Raw genomic sequence first — 26,980 nt, 5'->3', positions numbered from 1 at the left:
CTTCTCACCGATGCACAATGCAAAAAGCTTAATTAAGGCCGATGTTATTAGGGGATATTTATCGAGATGCCTCAGTACTCCAGACAAGTTGTTTGAAAACGATAGCTGAAGGGAAATGAAAGGAACTACACACAGAAAGAGTTGAGATATTGAGCCACCCAGGACAGCTACACCTATTTCACAGAGATGCATTTTCCATTTAACTTTAAAACACTGAATGGATATACATGATTGGTGAGCAGAGATCTTTCCTTGCAATTGTTGCCAACGACCTACACACACACACACACATACACTCTCCCAGCGTCAGATTGTGCGTCTCTTCCTCCAAGCCTTGCTGCCTTTGTGCAGTAGTAATCTGTTTCTTATCTCCAGCAGCAGCTCTGCTCAGATTCCCGCTCTGGACTGTCTTATCTCTCATCACTGTCAATCAGCACAGATCAGCCAATGCTACTGAACAACAGCACCTGTCTCACAAACCCCCTGGCCTGTCCAGCCCTCTCCAGAGCTCGGCGCCGGAGTGTGATGCTGTATGGCAGCAGTGGGTATTCCTCTTGCACAATAAACACTGCAACACATACACAGCACATCATTGGTCCAGTCCACAGTGGGCTGCGACACAACAGGTGAAAAGTAACTATAGCATCTGGCTTTATATCCTTTCTGCCCCAAGAGGCTGGAACAAAGCTTGGAGACTGTGAACCATCGCACCCAAAAGGACGAATGTAAACAAAGTCATAGAATAAGATAAGTCACACAGTCACGCACCTTTTGAGGGGGAAACAGCTCTTGCCAAGTGTAAAGGCAAACCCATTTCGGTAGCTCTAGTCCTTTTGTCTTTGTCTCGCTCTCTGGGTTTGTTTTCGAATTGTTTAATTTGTAGCAGGGGTAGATCTATGCAGCCTTGTCAATATGAAGGACAGAATTCGGAGACCTGTTTAAAAACGAATTGCCATTATGATGACATTAAAGTAGTATTATGGCAGCAGGAACAGGATGAGAAGCCTTATACAGTGATTGTTTGCTGCATTGATACTTCAAAATATCTGCATTTCTGTGTTGCAGTATTACTGTTTCTCATACAGATTGTGGCCTTAGCTTTCTGAAGTGCTTTTCGAAATCGGGTTTAATACCCAACAGTATATGAAGAAGTGTTCATGTTCATGGTAGTGCAGGCCAATGATGTGTTAATAAAGGGAATGACTTGTGGTATCCACTTGCTAGAGATCACATTATGATGTGCTGGTTGCCAGGGTGATGTTAAGGCTTCTCGTTAGGCAAGCTCGTCTCTTAGTCAATCAGATTTTTAAGGAGCGTAGGGATTTAATAAACAAATTATAGGCAAATTATATCATTACTAAACTGAATGGAATGAGCTGGAATTATTTACGGGTTGGTCAGGGAAAAAAAAGGAAAAGAAGGGGAGAAAGTCAAAAATTAGAATTCTCCTTATCTCCAGCAGGGTATAAGAGCAAAGACAGGGCTGTCTCTCAACCGGCGCCGGATTAATGGCTTGGTCGTGTGCTTGTCTCCCCTTCTCCCAGGTCAGCGCAGGAAAGGGGGTTGCGAAACAGTGTGAATTACAATTGACCATTCCAACATTAAAGCTAGAAATGGGGCGGGGGGTGGGGGTGGTATTTTGAAATGTGAATAAAATGAAAGACAGACAGGGAAGGATAAGTCTCTTTTCACTCAATTTGAAAATATTGCAATACCATATGAGGTGGGCTACCATGGAGCGGACTAAAGATTTATGTCACCAAATTTAGCCTGACTTCTCTTGATCCCAGTTTCTTAATCAGTTTGTTAATAAGACATCGACCATTCTGCACAAAGAGAATTCAACTGGTTAGAGAGAAGGGATGAACAACAGAGAATAGGTCCCTTGCACAGCTTGATGTCACAAAAAGCACCAATACCAAAGTGCAAGTCAGTAAAGGGAAAGCACATATGTGCACATATTACGACCTTATTCATTTTACTGTCATTTGTTTTTTAAAGGGAATGTTTATTTACACACTACGGACCGAAATTTCAAAAGCTCCCTCTGAGGGAGGGTTCCATAATTGCCGCAAAATCACTTTCTGCAGGTTTAATATTAAGGCGAAAGTGCTTTTATGTTAGGGCAGGTGTGCTGTAAATCCCTAATGTTAAAGTAATTGTAGATAATGGAGTTTAAAGGACAGCTGCTTGAGGCGAGCTAGCCGCCTGATGTGGGTTTAAGTGGGATTTGGGTGAAGATTTACTGCAGAAGAAGAAGGGATCTGCAAAAAGAGGAAATTCTTTAACACCAGAGACGGCAGCTTTAATAGGGGCACGGAAATGAGGCGAAGTGGAGGGCCTGTGTAATCTGTACGGTCGGGGCTTTTAATGAAAACAAAATGGTTTTATTTACTGAGGCAGGGAGGCAGTTACAGGGGGTGATTTTTCTTTGAGAATAGAACAATAAAGGAGCGCCAAAGACTAGGAAGGGGGGAGGGGGGTGTAGAATAAGTACAGAATTAATGAAGAAAAGGGAGTACATGAGAGAGAAAAAAGGAAAGGATAATGCAGTGGCTGACTTTGTAAGAGAAGAAGACAAAAGAAGGGAGTTGGGGAGAAAAAGGAAATCAGTTGGAATTAGCAACAAAAAGGAATCAGAAGCAAAATGGAAAGACAAAGAAGGAAAAAGGAAGACATTGGGGGGAGATAAAAGAGAAGGAAACCCCAAGAGAAAGAAAGTGTGATAGATTGGAAGAGAGCAAGAGAGAAGAGCCAGACAACAAATACAGAATAAGTCCATGAGATGATAGAAGAGAGGGAGAAAGAAAGCAAGAAAAGGCAAAAGAGAGAAAAGACTGAAAGGAAGAAAAATAAAGATTCTCCAGGCTTTTCCTGCTTTTAACTCATTCCCTATCCAGCATAAACTTCACAGCACCTTGTGTCAATCCCCATAAAGCGCCCAATGCAATATCAGCTTGTTCACCCTGCAAGGCAGTCTGACTTTATGAGGTGTGGAAGGTTGGCTTTTCATTCCCATACCTCCTTTAATGATACAGTTTAAATGTAAGAGCCGAGACTCAATCTGCTTTCGCCAAGGACTTGGCACCTCTCCCCCGAGGCACGCTGCTCCTGGGCTCAGGGATATATATGTTTATAGCCATCTTTTATTGGAGTTCTGAGAGCAGACTGTAGTTTGCAGTGCAGTGATTGCAGCAGCTGCAAGGTGAGCTTTGGTCTTCATAAAAAGCGCTCCAGGCTTTCCCATAAGGAACAATAAAGACATTTCTTATGTATGAGATACATTTACAATATACAGACACTCACCGCCTGAATTTCAGAAGTTTGTAACCGAGTGTAAATATGTATTCTGTTTTTGCTTGTTAAAAAGGCAGAAGAGGTTGCTCTTGTGTGTCCCTGCATCTGTCTAATCTTTTCAAATGTCTAACATGCAAATGGTAGCCCCACTAAGCCCCAATAGTAATACAAATAATTATAAAAAAAATGTAAATCAACCACAATACATGTGCTACATAAGTAAGTAAATAAGTAATAACTGCATCCTTAGTACTGCAAGATACAGGTGTGTATTAAATCATTCTGGTATTTCTCTAATATCCCATGGTAAAAACGCAGCTGTCATAATGTAGGTTACACACCAGGCTTTTCTGTAGTAAACTATAATTCATATCTGATGACATTTCTACTGTTTTTGCTATATTTCACTGAAGGAATTATAATAAAGGTAAAAAACTAGAGAACTATTTTGTTATTATGGTGTATGTAACAGTTGGTGCTTTTGTTTGTTTGTGTCCTACTATGGTTTTAGGTAAAACCACTGTTGAACTGTGAGTCAGTGTGCTGTTTCTGACAGGCTTCTGTCAGTAATTGCATCTGGCCTGTTGAAAAGCTGTTCTTCTCTGCAGAGGGACTGGCGCAACAGTCACTTTCCCCCCCCATTTTCATCTACTGCTGACAGGAGCCTGTTCCCAGTCCAGTTATCTCTCATTATCCATAAGGTCAAGACAAGTCTGGTAGGGGGAGCAGCTGCCGAGTGTCATAGCAGAAGGTGACACTTGCCATTATACACACCCGCGTCTCGCGTCTCATTAATCAAGCGCTGTTCAGCACAAAAAACAAACAAAAAACACCTCTTACCACCCCCCCAAAAAAGCCCAACCATCAGCAAATATTTGACTGAAGCTTCAAAACCTTTTTAAGTAACAGCAGCTTTTGTTCCGTATTTCTCTATCTCGCTCTCTCTCCCTCACATGTAAAAACAGGCCTCTGATCCCAGGGATTGCCTATCTTTAAGTAAAAATCAAATTTTTTCTCATTCTGCTGTTCTAGCCTGTAAATTCAAGGTTGTTCCATTTTACAGACAGACACAGAGTACACAGTGCTATAAAATCTGCATTTTCTTCCCTCCACAGTAGTTTAATACTCAGCTCCTGTGACCTCTGGGGTGGGCGAGGATAAAGCAGTGCTCAGCCCACTCCTCATTTTATGCATTTTTCCATTTATTTATATGTCAAGTTGTTTTCATTTTGCTCTGAATTCGAGTTCTCCCTCTCTGGTCCTGTGCAGTGCAAAGCTGGTATAAATAACTAATTAGATCATTTAATTCAATTTACCAGTGAGGAACAGCCACTCAATGATCAGTGCAGGTGAGGGGGTGCATAGAGCCGTAAACCATGCTATGGTAGTTTATACTATTGCACTTAAATAATTAACTAAAATGTCATAAAGGATGTGTGTTTATAAACTGTGGTATGATTCATTCACATGATTTGGTAAATATTTCCATATGCCTCCAGTACTTTGACAGATAAAAGTTCCACTTAATATAAGCCCTGAACCTCTTTACACTTTACCTCCAGATATCTCCCCTACTTCTTAGCCATATGCTAGGAGTATGAATTGCCAACCGGGATATTACTTTAAAATGACACTTCAGGATTCTGAAAGCATCCATCACATACCTGTCTTTGGCTAAAGAAGGTCAGCTCTCCAGCTTCAAATCTAATACATACCTTTCAGTCCTGGTTTTAAGTCAGAAAGATATTTGTTCTCGGTTGTGGGAGTGCAGCCCTGCTCTGCGGAGTCTGTTTCTTTGATTATTTCTCCAATGGGATTCAGTGTTCGCGCTTCAGCATACCCGTCCCCTTCAACGTCACTTGCAATATTTTATGCCCGTCTGCCAGGAGGCGGCCAGGGGCGACTCAGGCTGCCCTTCTTTGACGCACCATTCAAGCGCATTTTCCTCACTGCCGTCTTTATCCATTTCACTGAACCAGCGATGCTAACAATCCTGTCATCACATTTACCAGTCATGCCTCATTACAGTTAGGGAAGTAGATAAATTAGACTAGAAATCCATGAAAAGAACAGTCTTTGGGCTCAATCTGACAGATACAAAGAGCACACCGATCTGATTTACTAACTGCAGACCAGTGGCCACACTGCAGGCAACTCGAAGTGAAACCTTCCCAAACTGAGAGGAGTGCATTTGTTCAACGTTGCTGCTATTTAAACAGAAGCCCTATCTTTGTGTATTCGTTAAAGGCCATTAGGTTACTTATTTACTAACACAAAAGCATTTCGCCATGAATCTCTCAAAGCCGGGTATTACACGCAAAAAGTGAAAACAATAGATCTCTCACGCCTTTTGGTCACGACAGTTATGTAACCCCATTTTCATGTATAATTATTGTTTAAACTCAATAATTAAAATTGTACTATATGTGTACATAAATATGAACTAAAATGTTACAATAAAACAAGGAAATATTAACGTACAATACTGTAATTAAGTATTACTATACTCACCAATGAAAGGTGCTGATGGCACAGCATGCATAAGTTGAAAATGTGCATTGGACAAGGGTCTGGGTACAGAGGCGGTGCTAGACCCTATTTAGGGGGGCCTCGGCCTGTATTTTCTCTCAGCCCCCCTAAAAATAATAGAATCCAAGAATGAAGAAGTAAATCCGCAAAACACCATCAGCACCCCGTCAGGAACAAATCCCGTTCCTGGACACCATTTCGCAGTCCCCCTAAAACTTAGAAACCTCCCCGATTGCGTGTGCAGTCTTGTGTTTTGAATACACGTGAAAACCAATCTGTACTTATCAGCAAAGAATTGAAAGAAATCAGTTTTTGTGTTAGGCAAGCAGACATCTTTCTTATGAGATGACCACAGGTCTTATAAAGACACAATAAAACATACAGCTAGAAGAAATATTCAAACGTTTAAGATGCATTGGTGTTGGGTGTAACTAAAGATCCATGGGGTTCCAAGATAATCCTGCTAACATTTCAGTGTTTAAACTCAAAAACTCTATTGGATTATCCATTTTGCACTGGTCAATGGAAATGTTGTGTGAACCTGCAATATCCCACTGCAATATGTTTTTATATATATATATATATTTATTTATTTATTATGGCCAATATAATTATTGTATTTTAGGTTGTCATCTGTGTTCTGTTGTTTTCCATCCAAAGCAAAGCTGGAAATATTTATGTAGACTGATTTATTTTTTTCAAATCCCTTATGATTTAGAAAACTTCAGTCGAATTTAATCTCCTATCTCTTTGTTGAAACCTGATTAAATTTAGTTGCCTCAGTGTTGTAGCTCCTATCTTTCAAGGGGATACATCTATTTTTTTCTTCCTTGTTTCTTGTTTCTTTTTCTGAACTACCTCAAAAGCTTTTTCTATGCAGCAATGAATACAGAAGGCAATACTCCTGGTGCATCCTTAGTATGACTACCTTTCATTCTGAATCTACAGAGAAGCTTTATAAGAGAAATTCAGTCTTTGAAAGAACTTTGCTCATTTAGGTGAATTAAATATGTTTTTGTTATGTAAGTTTGCAGTATTTTTAAATATATAAAGTATAAAACCTCTCAGTACTTATTTTAGCAATAGCAAAAACATATAAATACATATATATATATACAGTCTGGAGATATTGTTAGATGTGTCACCATAAATTAGACTTGCTGTATTGAGCATGTATTGTTTTAAAACACATTTTTAGAGTCATTGATAGACTGATTGATTGACTGATTGATTGATTTTTAAGCATAATGTGTTGCTTCATACTGGCCTCAGTTATCTAAACCCTCATTATTTATTTGAAGTGTAATATATGTAAACAAAATGTAATATATTTAACTTAAACCAATATTGTAATATAAAATATGTATTGTAAGGCAGATTTCTATTTCACAGAATAAGTGTCCAAAAAAGTGCTTTTTGCCCCCTTCTGCAAAGAACAACCTGTAATGTATGCACTGGAACAGAAAGCCAGCAGAATTCCCTCACATGCGCCACAAGCCTCCTTTCTCATATCAAGAATGGCCGGGCACTGAGGTTTGATAAATCTAGCATGGAGGAGAAATTGACCAGCAACACAACGTAATTTCTCCTTAAAAAATTACCCGGCCCTGTATTGTTTCAGTAATTAGTTTAAGGCTCCTAGTTCCTCTCATTGAGTGGACCTTGCAAATCTATTTAGGAGCTCTGTGTGCCCTCTACGTCTCACTTCCCTGGTGATAAGGTGTGGTGACGCAGCCCTCCTGAGTCTTGTCTGGAATTTTAATAGCTCTACAGCTTGCTGCAGCTCTCTAAAACATAAATAATTAGAAGAAGAAGAAGAAGAAGAAGAAGAAGAAAACAAAGAAGAGGCTCTATTCTTTCTCCTGAGATTGTCTTTTCTGTGTACAGAACAGTATTGCAATATTTACAGTACTTTTATGTTGTCTGGTGGTCATGTACTCATGAAAAGTGACTCATGGGGGGGGGGGGAATCGATTGCTTTGTCTTACAGTCGCCCTGTAGTGTTTAGTTTTCCTCAAATCTCTCTGCATGTGCAGCCGAGGTTTCTGCTCAGCGGCTCGCTGTGATGTCGAGAGGAAAGGAGCTTTTCCCAAACAGAGAGAGCAGCTGAATTAGCTCCCACTCATCCCAGGTGTACTCACAATGGAAACGATGGCAATGAACAAATGGAGTCTGTTCACTGAGCTTCCATTCAGGAGTTGTTAAAAAAATGTGTGTTCATTTTCTCATTTTGCTAATTAAAGCTCGGGTTGATGATCCTCCTCTTCAATCACAAATAAAGAGACTAATTTTACTCTACAGTGAATTGCAGACAATGTTCATTACTATTTTTTTCTGAAGCAGTCCATTTTTATTGTAAAAGCTTTGTGAAGAGCATAATAAAACCATCCTTCTAGAAAGTGTGATGGCTAATTTTTGTTATAAAGCTGAACGTACTGTTACTAAGAGGCATTGTTATATGTCCTCCTAAGGGAACCTAGAAAATTGTGAAATTGTTATAATGAATGAATAAAATGAACAAATAGGGGTAGTTATTTTGTTACTTCTAAATTAGGCATATGTGGTTTGTGGCTATACAAAATGACATGAAAAGTCAATGTAAGAATACTTATCAGAGCCACTTGTTCTGTGTCCTCATTACAGTGATTCAGTGGTTTGTTTTGTTTCTCTACTCCAGAAAAGTTTTGCTCCAAGATTTAGTGAAAGTCTTGAACTCATCCATCTAAGTTTATGCAGAACTGTTTTGAGATGCAATCTCCAGGAAGATTTTTTAGCAATGATGGCATCTCCACTTCACTGACCAGGTATTAATAAAGTGGTCAGGTGCTGTTCAAGCAACTCAAATGGAAATAAAAATCCGTATCTCTCCTCAGACACTGAATAAATGACAAACGCAAGGCTGTGGCAGCACCTCTGTGCTCAGTCAGACATCAGGAAAAGCTCTGGCTTATGTTCTTTAGGACTTTAATTGGCTTCTTGGCTCGTACAGCACCAATTAGGAGGCCTGTTACATCCGTACCCGTGGAACTAATTGGCCTGAGTGAAGCAGGACTTGTTGCCTTGCAAAATGTTTTATTTAAAGATGAATTCTTTAGCCCACAAACTGGCATATTAAAATGTCATGTGACTCACACAGAGATGCAAAACAGACTCACAGCTGGTTTCCATGGGCTGAGTACACACTGCTGGTCAGGATAAGGCAGTGTAAGAGAGGTGGGGGGAGGTGTTTGGTATAGGATGGGAAGAGATGACACTCATTAACTGGAAAAATAAAGCATTGTGATATTCAATCAGGGATCATAGGAGGCCTGATTTGGAATGTTGAATTGTATTAAGGTTCTTGTTCTGGATATTAAGTATAGCTTTAATTTATTTAACATCATATAATACTTTTGCAACACACGTGGGTGCAGAGGTAGAAAGAAACAGTAATTATACTATGTAGTTCTTATAATGAAGGTTATAGTAATACAAATTGTTTGCCTTGAACAGGTTAAATATTGTCCTAATCCTGTATTACCCAACTGTTTCAACAGCATCAGTAACCATGCAATTCTACCTTTCATATTAAAATAATGAATGAGACCTGTTCTTTAAGTTAGAGAATTCAGTGTTGCAAATCTAGCTTTCTTAAGCCTTTAATGATGTCAAGATGGGCTCCTTTTTTGGCTATTAATCAAGTCTCAGAAGAACCTTCAGTTTTTGATCACAGCATTTCAAGCATTCAATTGGATGTGCATATCATTCAACAGCTGAAACATTTTCCACTACCCGGGAGGGCAAAACAACATAATTGATTTTCAAATGACTGTTCGGAAAGGAAGCCTTCATTTTAACCGTGAAGCTCTGCACACATGGCCCAGAGAAGACCAGCACTCATCAGTCCAAATAGGATATAGTATGATGAGAATGCAAGATGTATTTCACTTTACATTGCCTTAATTCTCCTAAAAGATCAAAAAGAGTTTTTCTCTCCACAGTTATAAGATTTACTGACTCTTGGAATGAAACTGCTCCTTCATCTATCATGTAGGTCACATATGTTTGGTTAATGTGGCTGCAGATCTGACATATGGGAGAATCTGCTAACTAGCGATATCAGCGATGCACAATAAAGCTGGAGACAGCAGGGGCCTGCCCAGCACAACCAGGGTCCTTCTGGGGCCATCAGGCTGTGTTATGGTTCATAAGTGAAACATAGTGAAGTTGTTTGATTGGTTAACTGTTGCTTTGTTTATTTATGTATTTATCTTCCAGCCCAGGCACTGTTTTTATAGTAGTCTGCCTTCCATTCCTTTGTTTAAATTGTCTACATACACTACTTCAGACACTTGCAACAGCACATTTGCAGTATGAATGTATTCTATATACTTTTGTTCTGAGAGAGAGAAAACCAAAAAAAAAATCATATGATATATTAATATAAATTGGTACAGGCCCTGACCGGGGAGTGAATGAAGAATTGTTTAATGTGAGATCGTTATCAGGCTGTATTTCATAATACTCTGATACCAATGGGGACGGATGACATAAGCCGCAATGCAGAGCAAGGAACAAACTTTGGAAATGTAATAGATTTGCCTTCACCTCACCCCCATTGTAACTGATGAATGGAGAAAATGGAGTTTCATTATTTAGCGAATGCAAGTCATATGGATGAAGATGACTTTTCCCAGAAGTGCCCACACAGCATTCCTTATCTGACACAACATAGTCGGTGTATACAGGTGTAATGAGAGTGTGCAAAAAAATAGGACCGTATATTAAAATGTATATTTTGTTTGCTATTTGTTTGTTGTGTTATTATCCTCACTAAAATGCAGCAGCAACCCTATGAAAAGCATTTTTGTGGATGTTTTTTATTACTTCTTTTTCCTTGTCATTGTCAGTGCTTTGTGCATGCTTTATCATTTGTGTTTTGTTGTTGTTGTACAGCACTTTGAGATGACAGCTTTTATAGGTGCTATACAACAATAGTTTATTATTATTATTATTATTATTATTATTATTATTATTATTATTATTATTACACACTGCTTTTAACCATTTGCTTTGTTTCTCCTGTGAGTTCACGAAAAAAGTTAGCTGTAGTATGAGGCCCCTTAATCAAGTTCAATCCTGTTCATGCTTGAGAATGTGGTACTCACAGAAGCTGACAAGCACCGTCTGCAGCGAGACACAGAGCCAGAAGGTGCCATGAGTTTCCTCTGGAAGTCTTTGAAATTGCATTTCAATCCTGACCTGAGCAAACCTTGCCAGTCAGATCTGAGCCCTTGCAAAGTGAGAGCACCATACTGCACTAATCTGTGCACAAAGCTTTTGTGTTGAGCACTAATGGGTACTTGAGCCTAAACTTGAATTGGTATTTGTTTCCAGTTTAAACACATGAAAACAGAGATTGAAAGCGAAGGAAATGTGAAAGCTGCTGATTTGCTTGAGTTGAATCTGAAGACTAACAATAACACACAATTCACTGAAACTTTAGATCTGATACATTAAACGTGATACCTTTTTCTAGAGATGTCCAGTTTTGCTGACACACAGGAATTATCTGAGGCTGATGATGTCATCACAGATTGTGTGATGAATGTGTTCCATGTATATATTGCTTGTAAGGTTGTTTCTTCTTTGACATGTCTCAATTATTTGTGCATCCCTAATTATATATGTCTGGAGAATAAAATATTGAAAGACCTGGGCTGGGCTGGGCACCATACCCAACTAATGAAGCCAGAGACATAATTTAACATTCAAAATAGCTGGTGTATGCTCCAATTAGTTGAATGTAGAAATTGCAGATAGAAGAATATTTTCATCAGTGGCCACAATGAGAATTAGGAAACATTACCATTTTTATTAAGAACTGTGTATGTGTAAATTTGTATGAAATTAATCAAATAAAACACACTTTATTCTGGAGAAAGCAGCCTAGCACATAATATTATATTATATAGCTCACATTCACTCAAAATGAAAACAAATAGAAAACTGGCTTCTCTAACAGGCCTCTGGGTGACAGAAAGTCTCTCTGCATAGACCTTTCACAAGACCAATAAGCTATGAATATATATATATATATATATATATATATATATATATATATATATATATATATATATATATATATATATATATACACAACTCAGAGAACTAAAGCTTCTATTATGTTCTCATTCCCTGCACTGAAATTTGCTTTAAAATCAAGCCAGGAGCTTTTCAAAGCTCTCATGTCCTCACAGAGACTGCCCTTCCTATTTCCTTACATAGATCACTGCCAAAGGCGACTAAATAATTGTCTTAATTGATTGAAAGCCACCTGCCACTTAAACCCTTCCTCATGGCTATGTTTCATTTAAGCAGGTGTATAAGCTGCCTCCCTGTGAGAACAGCAACCTATCTCAGCCTATCTCTTTTGGCTTCTGTCTGCAGTGTTCTGTCGAAGAGAGAAATGGAACTGGAGCAGTCTCAAGTATAGCCCATCTTCTGACTATCTCATATGTCACCGAACAAACACCTAAGTAGACAACAGCCAAGATGTATGTCACTGATAATGAGCTTGGTTTAGTTTCCTAGAGTTTTCAAGCACTGAATGGTTTAAGGTTCACATCAGGCTGGCTGAATGCTTCCTGAGACAAAAAGCTTTTTGACCTCTTCAACCAGAAACAGAAAACTCAACACTAAATACCACTGAAAACCAATCTGATTTTGGAGGCCTAGTGAATTAAACTGCAATATACAAGAACATGATGAGGACCTACAATTCTTGCAAATAGCTGGGAATGCTACTTACAGTTAATATTTTGTTCTGTGGAGGCCAGTAATCACACCCTAGCTCAGATCAGAATAGCCAGAAGCAAGATGTTAAGCAGAGAAAACACGTCACTTACCCCTGGCAGAGTCTTCTGCTCGTGCAAAGCACTCTGAGCCTTCAGCGCAGACTCCCTGGCACAGTATGTTAGAAAGGCACATCCTGAAAACAGAATGGTAGAAAGAGAAAGAGAAAAAGAGAGAGGGAGAGAGTGGGGGGGATAGTTATGTTTAGTTTTGTCTTTGTGAAAAAGTCTAGAGAAGGCTTTGTTTATGTCAGGGTTACAAGAAAGGCTTTAGAGAAGAAAAGGACAACATTGTTTTCCATGCTAACATTTATCAAAATGGATCTTAACAAACTTCTCTACCCTATTTTGGATGTAGTAGACACACTGAAGTAAATTATTTCAGAGCTAAATAGACATCTATAAACCCAGCGGAATATAATGCCAAACTATTGGCAAGATATTGCAAGCAATATTCTGATTCATATTACATATTAAAAAATAAGCTGTATATGCTTATTATTTAGTATTAATACGAAATTGCTTTCTGGATCAATTCATGATATAAATAAGAGTTTGGGTTTAAAATCCAAACAATTACAAAGGACTAGGCACTATGGACTGCACAGTTTTGGTCTAATAGAACTGAGATTTCATGAATCATCCTTTTATGGTTATTGGATGTTTCCTATTAGTAGAGGTAAAACCAAATTGTGGAGGACACTTATCTGCTGGCAGGCTATGGCCAGCTCAGGATTGATGGAATAAGTGCTGGTATTTGGGTCTCTCAATCTCTCACCTCACAGTGCCTCAGAAGGCCTCATATTAAAACATGCCACCCTTTCCAAGAAGCTGCCAACCCAAAGTAAACCTCTGGAGAAAACCCACTGTCAGTGACGGCTGTGTTATTGATGACAGAGTCTCTGCACTTGGGAAGACTGTGGCTTATAGATTTCTGATGGTATTTCATCAAGAGGGGTGCTGTCATTGGCACTAATATCACAGTGCTGTTTTGCAGGCACCTATACTTCCTCTCATGATTAATTACTGTTCATGCCAGCCTTGTTCCTATCGACAACACCATATGGACAATGGGATTACAAAGGGCATTTGTGCCATGCCTTCTTAGCACTTCTAAATGTTACCCATGAAGGAAAGAAAAAAGAAAAAAGCAAGAAAGGAGAAAGCATACAAACTTGACTGCAAGCATGGTATGCAAATTTTTTGAATTATATTTTCATGACTAGCTTAAGCATTTAGTACAATTTATTTTCATTTAAATCTCTGTGGTGATATTTATTGTCATCACATTATTTGCAAAGTCTGTGAAGTCCTTTGTCCAGAAGGCCTTCCTAAATCCAAATTCAATTTGCAAAATTTAGCCAAGAGCTTTCAGGGGAACAAACCATTAAAAGTAAAAGAGAAAAACAGAATGTTACAATTTCATTTTCTTCTCCTGGTACATTTAGTATTCAAAAACAGTGAGGCAAAATGACATTGACTGCAGTCTGACACATTACCTGGAGGTACTATGAAAGCTGCCTCTCTCAGATCTGCTAACAAGCACACTTCAGTCCTGACCTGAATACCCCCTGTCAAGTCAGTTCTGGGCCATTCAGAGGAAAGGCTGCCAGTTTCTCAATGCCATCTGACAAAGCAGAAATGTGAAAAAGCTGTCATAGGCCAGGTGTTAATATCTGCTGGGACAGAAATTTGAAAACATGTTCCCAAACGACTGTTAAGAAAAGAGCAATTCCATTTTGAAACGGTCGATTACTTAATCTTGATTATTGAAATTGGAAGGGAAAATGTTGGAATTGTGAGGATGATCATGGCAATTATGACAATGCACGTGATTCGCTAGTCAACTCTCATCCTAGTTGCACTGTAAGAGGTACAATGGTAACAGGAAGATGTTATATTTGAATGGCAATATGCAACAGTCCTCTGCCAACCTTCAACCTTCCACTGTTAATGTATCTGTTCCAGCTATTTGCTTTTCAGTTGTTTTCCTCACTAAAAATATTTTGGAAACTGTTTGTGAAGTTAAAAGTTATCTTGATGGGCTATTGATAAATAATCCTGATCCCTCTACAGAAAAGTCTGTAAACACCACAAGAGAGAGTACAGTGCAGGTCAAATGCCACAGATGCTAATGGATTTGTACCATTTCCATGTGTTCAAAAACAGCTTGGTACTTTCCTTTCTTTTTAGTATTATTTTCTATCAGTATGAGAAGCTGTGTAAGTCCTATTATTTCAATGTCAAGCATATGATTTTTGATTTGGTCTGATTTATAATGATCACAGGAAGATGATCAATAAAGTATTGTCTAAACCTAAATGTAGTGCTTGTCATTAATATGATCACTTTCTCCAAACAGCACACAAAGGATATCTCACTTCTGACCTCATGACATCTCTGCCATTTTACCTTTCACTCCAATAAAGCAGAGAGATTGGGGTGTAGCGGTCTAATCCTCTGAGCTATAGACCTGGGACCAAATCTGGCTCAGCTGGCTGGTGAAAAAGGTTTACTGCTGTGGCACAACCCACTTAACAAGCCACTACAGATTTTTGAGATCCAACTCCCAGATTGTATATACAAATGATGAAAATGACCTTATGGATAAATCTAAGAAAAGTGCATCCTGTGAAATGGCATAAACATTAACATTTGTATGCAGTCCTGATAGAAAGATAAATAGATTTGCTCCTGATTTTCTAATGTGGAAAGACGATCCTTCTAATTAATTGTTGTAGGTTGTTTGGTGGAGGGGGTCTGTACTATTTTATTAAACCTTAAAATAAATCTAAAATGTATTACAGAAGAAAAACAAATCTCCCACAGTATGGAATTCTATGTCACTCCCCAATGAATATCAACCTCATACACTTACCATCCCCAACCCAAATTCCCCTTTATCACCCCACTTGACACAAGAGGCCAGTGCTTTATCTAAATCTCTGTCAAATCAAAAAGGAGCTCTGCAACACAGCATTTAACAAACCAGACTGTAATAGAATTAGATTTTTAATGACTTGTAGCCATGGAGACAAATGAATGAGTATAATATCATATACCTTTGTGCATTAGTAGATTTCCATGAGTTCTTTCTGTATGTTATATTCAGCTCTACGGGTTCAGGGTAAGGTCTTAATTAAGGACTTTTTGAGGTCTTTGGCATCAAGGCATGAATATATATATATATATATAGTTTTGCACACAGCGTTATATGCTTTGTGCTGATATATTAATAATACTGCATGTGGGAAGGACAGCAGACTCTATTTTCTGATATTTAGTGAAATCTTTTTAAAGGTATTTTTTTTAAAACACCCTCCCAAAGCACTCACAATCTCACTTAATTTTTTCATAATTGAGCTGATAAGGCAAATCTTTTAATATGCAAATGCAGCTCAAAGGAGCGTCTTATTCCTTCCTATCTTTATTTTTCATTGTAAGGGAATCAGCCAAAATCTCTTCTCAATCACTTGCAAATGGAGCAATTTCTTAAAAGGAATAAATATGCAGCATTGTCCCAAATGACTCGCTCAGAGAGAACCAAACTACTGTTGTTATTGTTTTTTTAATTTCAGGAACAAAATTATGTAAAACATAATAATACCATACGATATGCATTACAGTTACTATCAACTATATAGGAGAACTGTGCATAGACCCCTAGTTTAAAAAAAATAATCTGTGAATGGATTGTCAGCTGTCACACATAGACACACCGAAACCAAATAGAATTATAATAGGGGTGGAATTATAAAAAGCCAGTTTTAGGCCAGTACAATATCATGTTATGGTCACTAAAGTTCACTTCTTTTAATAAAGGCATGCTGTCTGTTAGTCAAATAGATGCCTAAGTTGCACTTGCATTGCCTCTGCATAGGAAATCATAAGAAGATTAATGCATCTGTGTCTGCTGGTGTCTGAATACAGTATTCTGGTATTACAGGATTTAATCAAATGATAGTAGAGAGTCTGCAGTTAAACCACCCTTTGTTGTTAGCACTCCCAAAGACTGCCCTCTATTTGAAGAAACGGGGAAAAAAGGCATATGATTCATAGTGCAACTAAAGCATGACTGGACATTTTTTCTTCCATTCCCTTCACTCGATCAAGTGTATTTATGAGATATGCTAAACCATCTTCCTGGAAAATAGATGTGCTATGAAACTGCCAATATTGTATTCGCATAACGCTGATATATTTCTCTTTTGGGAATTTTTTGAACTATAAGCCAACTTTTTCATTTTGATACAGTGAGCAAATTGTGGCTGAGATTTCAGGCCTATGCCATGGATCACCTGTTGTCCATTCTTTGTAGCTGAAGCGTATACATTTATATTAATATTTTATATTTAAGCATATTTATTAATGAATCACAGAACGTTGTTTCTAATGTCTTGACTGATATACTGTATGTGTGTATATATTTTTTTTTAAGGATGTTTGTGGTATCTTGCATAGGAAACTCATAAAGTGGAAATTATGTTGACCAAGATTTAAAGTTTTGTTTACCTTATTCATATATTTTCTAAAAATCATTATTTGACATGGGTTTCATGGGTTGCAATGGAAAGTGGTCAAAAGTGCATTAGAAATGATAAGGCAGAACATATGTACTTCAATCATATAATGACGCAGAGATAACGATGGATGAATGACTACAACCAAAAGGGAAGTGATAAAGACACTTAATTACAATCCACTGCCAGCATGCTTTTAGTCCTCTTTCTAATTGATCCATTGTCTCGGTAAACAGAGTGAGTTTTATTTTTAAAACAGGACAAGTCTCTTGCTGTTGATTCGATCAATTCGTTAACAACGTATTCTTTAAAAAAAAAAAATCATTCATAAAAATATTAACAGCTTTATTGGCGTATCCAATACTATACGTTGTTTTTGAACATTTGTTTTTCCTCACAGCAGTCTTTGATCATAATGTTTTTTGTTTCCAAATTAAACAGCAAATCACCACGAAGAAAACCCTCTGAATCACCCACTTCAAATATATGTATAGAGCTAATGTTCTGCTTTTTCATGTGGTGTTTTTACATTATGTATTTATTTTAAATGCAGATATAACACTGTAGAGCGTACTTAAATATGTTATAATGATACAAGGCCTCTCCCACAGTGTAACAGCGTGCCAACAAAAATGAACACGGTGCATTGCGCTTTTATTTCAGTTCTTGTTTACTTCCTGGCTTGTCCTACCTACACCAAAGCATCATATACTTCTGTGTTCATTTTATGTAGTTAATTTAAACAATGTATTAAAAAGGCCTATGTCCATACTTTTTGGTCAGCAATAATCGTGCGACAGTTTGCTATTTGACTAAAGCAAATGCGTCCATATTTTTGAATGACTCCCTTATGTGGAATATAGTTTCATGTTGGCAGGGAAAAAACGCCCCCGGTAGCACAACGTCTCTCTTTGCTGGATGTGATCACCTCTTGCCACCGAGATGAATACATGTTATGGGAGGATCAACAGCTTGCACAGTGGAGTTCCCCCATGTAATTCTACCTACTGCATCCTCAACCACATCTGTTAATGTACAACCAGGGAAAGTGAAGAAATATTATTACAAGGGTGGAACGTATATCATCCAAGAGAATAGTACATCTGTTGGATTCAGCTTCAAATCACAGACATCCAAAGGCAGCAAATGACCTCAAATACATAGAATACTATGGGCACAAACAGAGCAAATATAAAATAGGAAGCGCAGCTGATGAAGTAGCCTGGCCGCTTGTGTGGCTGCTGTCTTGACACGGTTCGTCTGCCTCTCCACGCTGTATACATCCCCAGGTCCGAAGCCCATTCAATGTAAACTAGTTGTTTTAATTCTATACTACGCATTAGCTGGTGGACCCACGGGGCCCGACTGTTACTCAGTGATTAGCAAAGTCTGCTCTTCAGAAAGCGCTTTCCTGAGTGCGGTAATTGATGTGTGAGAGACGGCTCAGTCGGCTAATCTGCTGTAGTGATCGTCCTCTCTCAATACATTCAACCCGCTAGCGTGCCTGTTGGTTTAACCACCAAATTGGAACTACACAAATAAGCTCAGCACAACAAAAGTAAATTATTCCACAGAAAAGGGTAGAATTCATCATCACAGCACATGTGTAACAAAACGTGTTTGTATACCTATTAATGCAGCTGATTGAGCCCGACTGATTAAAATATGGAGATCTTTGCATACAGTCTCAATAAAGTCTGAGGTTCCATTCATTTATAAACAATTCAGGCTAAGTATATTTACTAGGTATTGCCTAAATGTTAGTTCCGAAAAAACAGTTCTGAACCTATAGGAATATGGTGTTTATAATAGTCCTCAGTGCTATTTGTTGGTGTGTAGTCTCTAACAAAATAGCCTACAAATATACACTTAAAATGTTACAATAACGAGTTTAATTGGGGCCCGTGTGTGTCTTAAAGCACCTTGATCTTTAATATGTAAATTTAGTTTGAAATGAATAGGTGCTTTGGCCACGTGAACAAATCGATTCCGTATAGACTTCATAGGCATGAAATTGCCACTGTTTTTCCGTCTGAGAGTGTGTTCATTTATCAGATTCAGTTATTCAGAATATATATATATAATGTGCAGTCACAATTGAAATTATTGTTATGCTGATGTATTTATTTTTTTGTTTTTTTGCATTTTATATACATTCGCCTTTACTATAATATAATATAATAAAAAAACACTGTAAATGGACTTGGAACAGACTTGATTTTAATGTTTTATATTTTATGATAACAAGTGCTTGATGAGTGTGATATGTATGTAAAGATATCGACATAAGGTAAAGCATACCTTTTTATTTATATATTATGATTCGCTTACTTGACAAAACATTTATGAAAAATTGTTATTTGAACACGAGACAACTCATCCTAATCACTTTGGTAACCATGGCATTGCTTTAAAGCTGTATATTGTATGACGAAGAAAAAAAAAAGTTTGGAGAGTAACAATATAGGCTATTATGCGATATTATTCGTAAACTCCTTGCACAAGCACAGGTACACACACACGTGCGTACTCTATTAACACATAATGATAGACATTGATACAAAATGTGTGTGTGTGTGTGTGTGTATGTGTGTGTGTGTGTGTGTGTGCATTTAATAATTTCATTTCCCATTAAATTATCACTGCCTCTGAGTAAATACAAAATCGCTTTCCATATGTGTCAACCAGGCAATTGCCTACATTTTCTATCAAAATGTATTTATGTATCTCTGTATTTATTGTTTGCATATGAGAAAACTATAATATTTAATATAATTTTGTCATATAGAAAGTTACATCTGCAAGGTACTTTTCTACCGGTCAGGTAAAGACAAAGGTGGCCAGTTTTTTTGAGATCGGTTCTATGCTTGTTGAAGCACTGGTGAAAGCAATACCTTTGTCAACCATTGTCTTAACGTTAAAAAATCATTAGTTCATTCTTGTTATAGTGTGCATTATACGTGAAACACAACTTGGACATTTTTATATATCAATTACTCGTATTTAAAATGAACACACGACATCCTGTCCAGTATTTCTGTATTTTGAATATCTGTTTACATTGCAATCCCGAAAGATCTGTTTTGGATTTGGATGTGTGTCTTTGTAAATAATACTTTAATATGTTGTGTAGCATTTTGCACACAGAGTGTATTTGTGATTGTCCTTGTATTTCAACACTGTGTCTGTTAAAATCTACAAAAAAAAAACTATAACTATACTCAGTAACATGTAAAGAAAAAACACAGTAGGATTTATTTTAATACATCGGCATTTAGAAAAACTATTAACAAAATGTTAATTAACCTCACTCCTAAATATGAATGATTTATATACACTATACTACACACTATTTCTAGACACTAGACCCATGGTTCTGCAGTAACCAATGTATACCGACCAATATATATATATATATATATATATATATATATATATATATATATATATATATATATATATATATATATATATATATATATATTAGTATTAGTAATATATTCACTTGATTCTAATAGCCTTTCCAAGTTCACTTCTACTCCTTTAGAACTACTTTAGCTCTCTATCAATCTTAACATTGAGAAAGACGAGTCTCCTTAAACTGAAACTTCGGTTCAACTTAACCGATGATTGTATCCCAAACTGCAGACCTACGATCTTATGCGCTCCCTTTTGAGCGAGATTTAACTTAATCAATCGCAGTCAGTTTTATAATTTCTCCAAGTAAGAACGTATACATATAAAACATATAAACGAGGTTCCAATGTAAACACTCGCCAAAGAAAAACATTCAAGCGGGTTTGGGTTTGTCTCCCAATATACCCAACCTTGGATCTCTGCGCTCACATTCATTTTCACCGGCGAGACTGTATTCGGGAAGCGGCCCCGATCATCGCCAACCTGATTTATTGTTCCAAAAGTATGATCTTAGGGGCTATATGACCGACCTTTATGCATCCCCGTGAACCTGTCTTTCAGCACGGTGAGTTCATAGATCTTGCCGAATTCCTCAAACAGGGGCTTAAGGTCTTTCTCCTCCAGGTTCCTGGGGATCTGCCCGATGAAGAGCTTGATGGCATCGTGGTCCTTCATGGGGATGGTGTTCTGCCCGATGCTCAGCCCGTTCATCCTGCCGGAGCTGTTCGTGGTGCTGAAGCCATTCTCTTGCTGCACTCCGTTCGCAGTGACTGTAGCCATCTTTTTCCAATGGGCCGGCTGTGCTCTCTCTCTCTCTCTCTCTCTCTCTCTCTCTCTCCCTCTCTCTCACTCTCACTCTCTCTCTCTCTCTTTCTCTCTGCCTCTCGTTCTTACACTCTCGCTCTCTCTCGCTCTCTCTCTCACACTCTCTCTCTCTTCCTCTCCTGTATTTCTCTCTCTCTCTCTCTCTCTCTCTCTCTCTCTCTCTCTCTCCCTCCCTTGGTCCTTTCAATTTCGCCTTATTTATCTTTTATATTTTCCTTCCCTCTCGTTCTCTCGCTCGGTTTCTTTCTCCGTGTCAGCTGCCACTCTGCCTTATGACGTCAGCTCACGGGCTCTTGCCTAGACCCCCAGCCTATTTGCATAATAAGCTCGACCGAGCCAATCAGAAAAGACAACGGCCAGAGGCCCAAGGGGTGGAGGGTTACATCCAAACATTTGTGTAGAGGAGAGAATCGGGCGTTTACATTGAAGTGAAAACGAAATCACGTTTCTTGTACAAGGTTTTACCTCTGGAAAGAGGTGAAATGCACCATACCACTCAAGTACTTAATATTTAAAAGCCATCATACTAACTATCCATGCATGCAATCTAATATATATATATATATATATATATATATATATATATATATATATATATATATATATATATATATGTTTGTATATGTATATATGCTGCTTATACATAAATATACACATACATGTTACAAAAAAGTGAAGATATATTTGAAGTATACCATACAAGTATTCTAGATTCAGATTTACAAATCTCTATTACCAAGTGAAGCAGACTACATGGCTGATTTCACCATATGATGTATCTCCTTTTTTCTAGCACATATTTAAGGTTCAACTGAAGTATTTGCAATTAGTAAATACATGTCCAATTTGATATCGTTTTCAGTGTGAATGTGTATGCCATCACTGATTATGGATTATGGTGTTATTGGCTCACACATATAATTATGACATACAAATATAATGAATTAAAACAATCGGAATAGTTATTCCTGACCCTCACGGAAAGTGGTGCTTGAAAAACAATGGCTTTCTGCTACAATAGCCAGGGCATTTGGAGACTTTATTACATTTTGATATCAGCTCCAGTCCTGGAGCCACCGCTCTCCACTTGTTGCTGACCGTGGTGCTGACTCGCTCACAGCCGTAGACAGGAATGGGAGTCGAAAGGAAAATATCCAGAGTAGGATATCAAAGAAAAAGTAAAGACTTCAGCAGGCTGCCCCCCGACCCGTATAACCAGTGGTGTAGCTTGACGTTTATGCAGGGAGGAAAGCAAGTTAAAAAACAAACAAACGGAGAATTAACTGATTCAAGATGGAAAATTAATTGCATTGTACAAGAAGTTCAGAACTGTGACACTCTGTAATAAGGTGCACAAGTTTTAACACCAACATGAAAGATAATGTAAACACAAATGGAGCGCACATGTATATATAATAAGGCAACATGTGCCTGGAGCCTGGAATGGATGTATTCCCAGGACCATTATACATTTAAAGAGACTGTAACACGTTATCTTCAGATATTAGGGAAATTCACTATATGAATTGTCATTTGTCTAGCACAAAAGCTGTGGGAGGAATAATAATAATAATAATTCTGCAAGTGAACAGTACTCTATGTCATTCACATTAAAACTCCTGGACAGGCAACACAGGTGTCAAAGAGGACAATAGCATGTTGTAGAGGACAAATGTGATTCATAGGCTGTAATAGCATGTCATAGAGAGACAAAAGCATGCATAGGGGGAAAAGGTGTTTTGTAGGGGAGAAACGTGCGGCCTCATCTACACAGTGTTCTGTGAGTATGTGTTTGTCCATCAGTGTGCTTGTATGTAGGCTTCCATTTTGTGAATAGACACTGGACCTCCACCTTGCCAGAATGCAATGTGTGTTGGCTTACTCTGCATTACTGTTGCCTTCCAGTCATGATTGTTGTTATGCAATCTGTTACAAAAAGCCAGCGCTGTAGCTGGAGATGGAGTGGAGGATAAGCATGAAGTCATAAGGAATGGACAGAGGTGCTGTATATGAGTGTTGAGTAATTATATATAAATTATAGATTTTGTTTTGATGCAGTTGAATGTCCATAACAAATATACTGGTTATGGAATCTTACGCAGAGGTAGAAAATTAGAAGTATACCACACTACACTGTATTATATTTTTACTACATTACAGCACACTGCACTTTACCATGTTTCACTACTGTATACCTCACTATACTTTACTCTATTTTTACCCTTGTACACCATACACTTTACCATGTTTTTTTTTTTTTTTAACAGTACATCACATTACATTTTACTGTGTCTTGAATTTTGTCACATTTCCAGCCATGGAGGCAATATACATATCAATGCACACATTCCCTTTTAATTTTACAGAATAAAAGTAATTTAACTCATTACACCTAAGTGGAAGATCTATTCGTTTCCAAAATGATAATCACCCTACTGTCACCACAATATAGTTTATGTTTCTGTTGTAATACATGTATTACTTATTGTTGATGTTGTTGCTGTTGTTAATTGTAACCATACATATATACACTGCTCAGAATAATTAAGGGAACTCTTAAATCACACATCAGATCTCAATTAACAAAATATATTAAAGATCAAAATATTTACTGTACATTGTATAATTCGTTGAGAACAAAATTACATAACCAAAATCACCAACCGATTGAACGCTACATTCAAACTCACACCGAAAATCAAAGTAAACAATTGAAATCACAGGCTTTTCCAACTTGCGTGAATTTTATCACGGCAACTCATAATGTGACTCAGTAGTGTGTATGGCCCCCACATGCCTGTATGTACATTGTACTGTATGTACAATGTCTGGGCATGCTCCTGATGAGACGGCAGATGGTGTTGTGGGGGATCTCCTCCCAGACCTGGATCAGGGCATCAGTGAGCTCCTGAACAGTCTGTGGCATCTGCGTCGGATGCACTGATACATAACATCCCAAAGGTTCTCAATTGGATTCAGGTCTGGGGAACGTGAGGGCCAGTGAATGGCATCAATGCCTTCGTCATCCAGGAACTGCCTACATACTCTGGCCACATGAGGCCGGGCATTGTCCTGCACCAGGAGGAACCCAGGGCCCACTGCACCAGCGGTGGGTCTGAGGATTTCATCCCGGTACCTAACAGCAGTCAGGGTACCGTTGGCTAGCACGTGGAGGTCTGTGCGACCCTCCAAGGATATGCCACCCCAGAACATCACTGACCCACCGCCAAACCGGTCATGCTGGATGATGTTGCAGGCAGCATAACGTTCACCACAGCATCTCCAAGACACTTTCAGGTGTGTCACATGTGCTTAGTGTGAACCTGCTCTCATCTGTGAAGAGAACGGGGCACCAATGGCGGACCTGCCAACTCTGGTGTTCTCTGGTGAATGCCAATCGAGCTGCATGGTGCTGGGCTGTGAGCACAGGTCCCACTAGAGGACGTCGGGCCCTCATGCCACCCTCATGGAGTCTGTTTCTGACAGTTTGGTCAGAAACATGCACATCAGTAGCCCGCTGAAGGTAATTTTGTAGGGCTCTGGCAGTGCTTCTCCTGTTCCTCCTCGCACAGAGGAGCAGATATCGATCCTGCTGCTGGGTTGATGCTCTTCTACGGCCCTGTCCAGCTCTCCTCGTGTAACGGCCCATCTCTTGGTATCTCTTCCATGCTCTTGAGACTGTACTGGGAGACACAGCACACCTTCTTGCGACGGCATGTATGGATGTGCCATCCTGGAGGAGCTGGACTACCTGTGCAACCTGAATGGGCTGCAGGTACCGCCTCTTGCTACCAGTAGTGACAAGGACACTAGCAAAACACAAAACTAGAGAAGAATCAGTCAGGAAGGATAAGGAGAGAGCAATTGTCTGTGGCCAACACCTGCAAAACCATTCCCTTGTTGGGGGTTTTCTTGCTGTTGCCTCTCCGGTGCACCTGTTGTCACTTTCATTTGCACCAAAACAGGTGACATAGATTCACAATCGCTTAGGCTTCCTAACTGGACAGATTGATATCCCTGCAGTTTAATTGACTTGATACTGTGATGATTATGTGTTCCCTTCATTTTTCTGAGCAGTCTATAACACAGTATCCATACCACCTTCAATACTATTTTAAAGAATTACCACATGCACATGTTGTCAGTGTTTGTTCCTGTCTATTCTTATATATATGGTCTTTGCTCCAGGTAGGTGTGAACAGGTCCAGATCATTGTGTTAATTTCTCTGAACTTTCTCCTGATGAATCTGTATCCAAAGGCCTCTTATAATATTATTATATTTAAACTTGCTTTAATTTAAGCAGTAGAAATTATTATTTTATTTTATTTTATTATTATATTATTAGTTTTAATTTAAATACTTATATATATATATATAGGCCCTTGCTTCCCACACAAAGATCATTATTTGCACTCTGATCTGAGACATGACAAGTCATATTTAATGGGAGAGTAGGGTTGACTTCACAAATTGCAAGAAAAATGTTATTTATTGGTATTACAAGTTATGTAATAAATGCACAATAAAGTATGCACAATGAAAACATCCATCCATCCATCCATCCATCCATCTTCGAAACCACTTATACAATGAAAACATTTCAGTGCTGAAATATTTTATTTTTTAAAGAAAGCTGGTTTCCAGTTCAAGTTATACGATATCTTGCCAGTCAATGAGGCTCCCTAATAAGAAAATAAATATGTTTTAAAGCTAAATTTAAATCACACATATTGTACATCCAAAGACTTTAGCTTGAAAGCATAATGTACTTGTTCAGACCATGAAATATATTAATTCTATAAAGGTTTGACAAATGTAGTTTTAGTACAGTTATTTGTCATGTGATTTTTCAATTGGCATTTTTCTTAAGGTATCTTTATTGCACTGCCATATACATTTCATAATGTCTGTATTGGTAATTCTTCTTCTTCTTCATATAATAATAATAATAATAATAATAATAATAATAATAATAATACATATTATTATTATTATTATTATTATTATTATTATTATTATTATTATTATTATTATTATTATTATTGTTGTTGTTGTTATTATTATCATCATCACCATTAGTAATAGAATAAGCAGTGGTAGTAGTAGTAGTATTTTAATTTGCTTAAAACTGTTTAAATAATGTATAAGTTAATTTCAGTCTTACTGCTAACTTTGCTAAAAGGAAGTGGTATTATATGTCGTTAGAAGGGGGTGTCACCCATGGTGAGAGGTTGGCACAATGGGCATATGGAAGATGCCATACCAGCATGCTGGACTATTCCCTACTGCGTGTCTGAACTCCTCTCCCAGAATACAGTGCTGAGATACGGCTCACCGTTACTATACACTTTCAACACTTTCATCAGTAGTTATGAACCACAGCAAGAAGATAATGCCTAAGGCCATGGTAAAACTGCTTCCTGCTTGACCCCCGCACCCTTTTTGTTCAAATAAATCACCCTGTGTCAGAGGATTAGCTCCACGAAATTGGCTTATTGACGGATACCTTAAATTAAACTTGATATTTATGATGTTATATTGTAAAGCGAACAGCTGA

General features: G+C 38.1%; 1 protein-coding gene across 2 annotated transcripts in view; it reads right to left on the bottom strand.

Moving 5' to 3' along the window:
* The window catches only part of celf6 (CUGBP Elav-like family member 6), a 111,391-nt gene extending 89,695 nt beyond the window's left edge, over positions 1–21,696 (bottom strand). For both annotated transcript variants that reach the window (XM_066701635.1, XM_066701636.1), the window contains exons 1-2: positions 21,127–21,696; positions 12,714–12,796 (exon numbers count right to left, since the gene is read on the bottom strand). In XM_066701635.1, coding sequence (XP_066557732.1) covers positions 12,714–12,796; positions 21,127–21,376 — 333 coding nt within the window. In that variant the 5' untranslated portion in view covers positions 21,377–21,696. The remainder of the gene's footprint in view (positions 1–12,713; positions 12,797–21,126) is intronic.
* Positions 21,697–26,980: the final 5,284 nt, after the last annotated feature.

Source organism: Amia ocellicauda, chromosome 4 (genome assembly GCF_036373705.1).
Source record: "Amia ocellicauda isolate fAmiCal2 chromosome 4, fAmiCal2.hap1, whole genome shotgun sequence".
NCBI lineage: Eukaryota > Metazoa > Chordata > Actinopteri > Amiiformes > Amiidae > Amia > Amia ocellicauda.
Note: the sequence above shows the minus strand (reverse complement) of the source record. Positions and strands in the feature narration are given on the sequence as shown.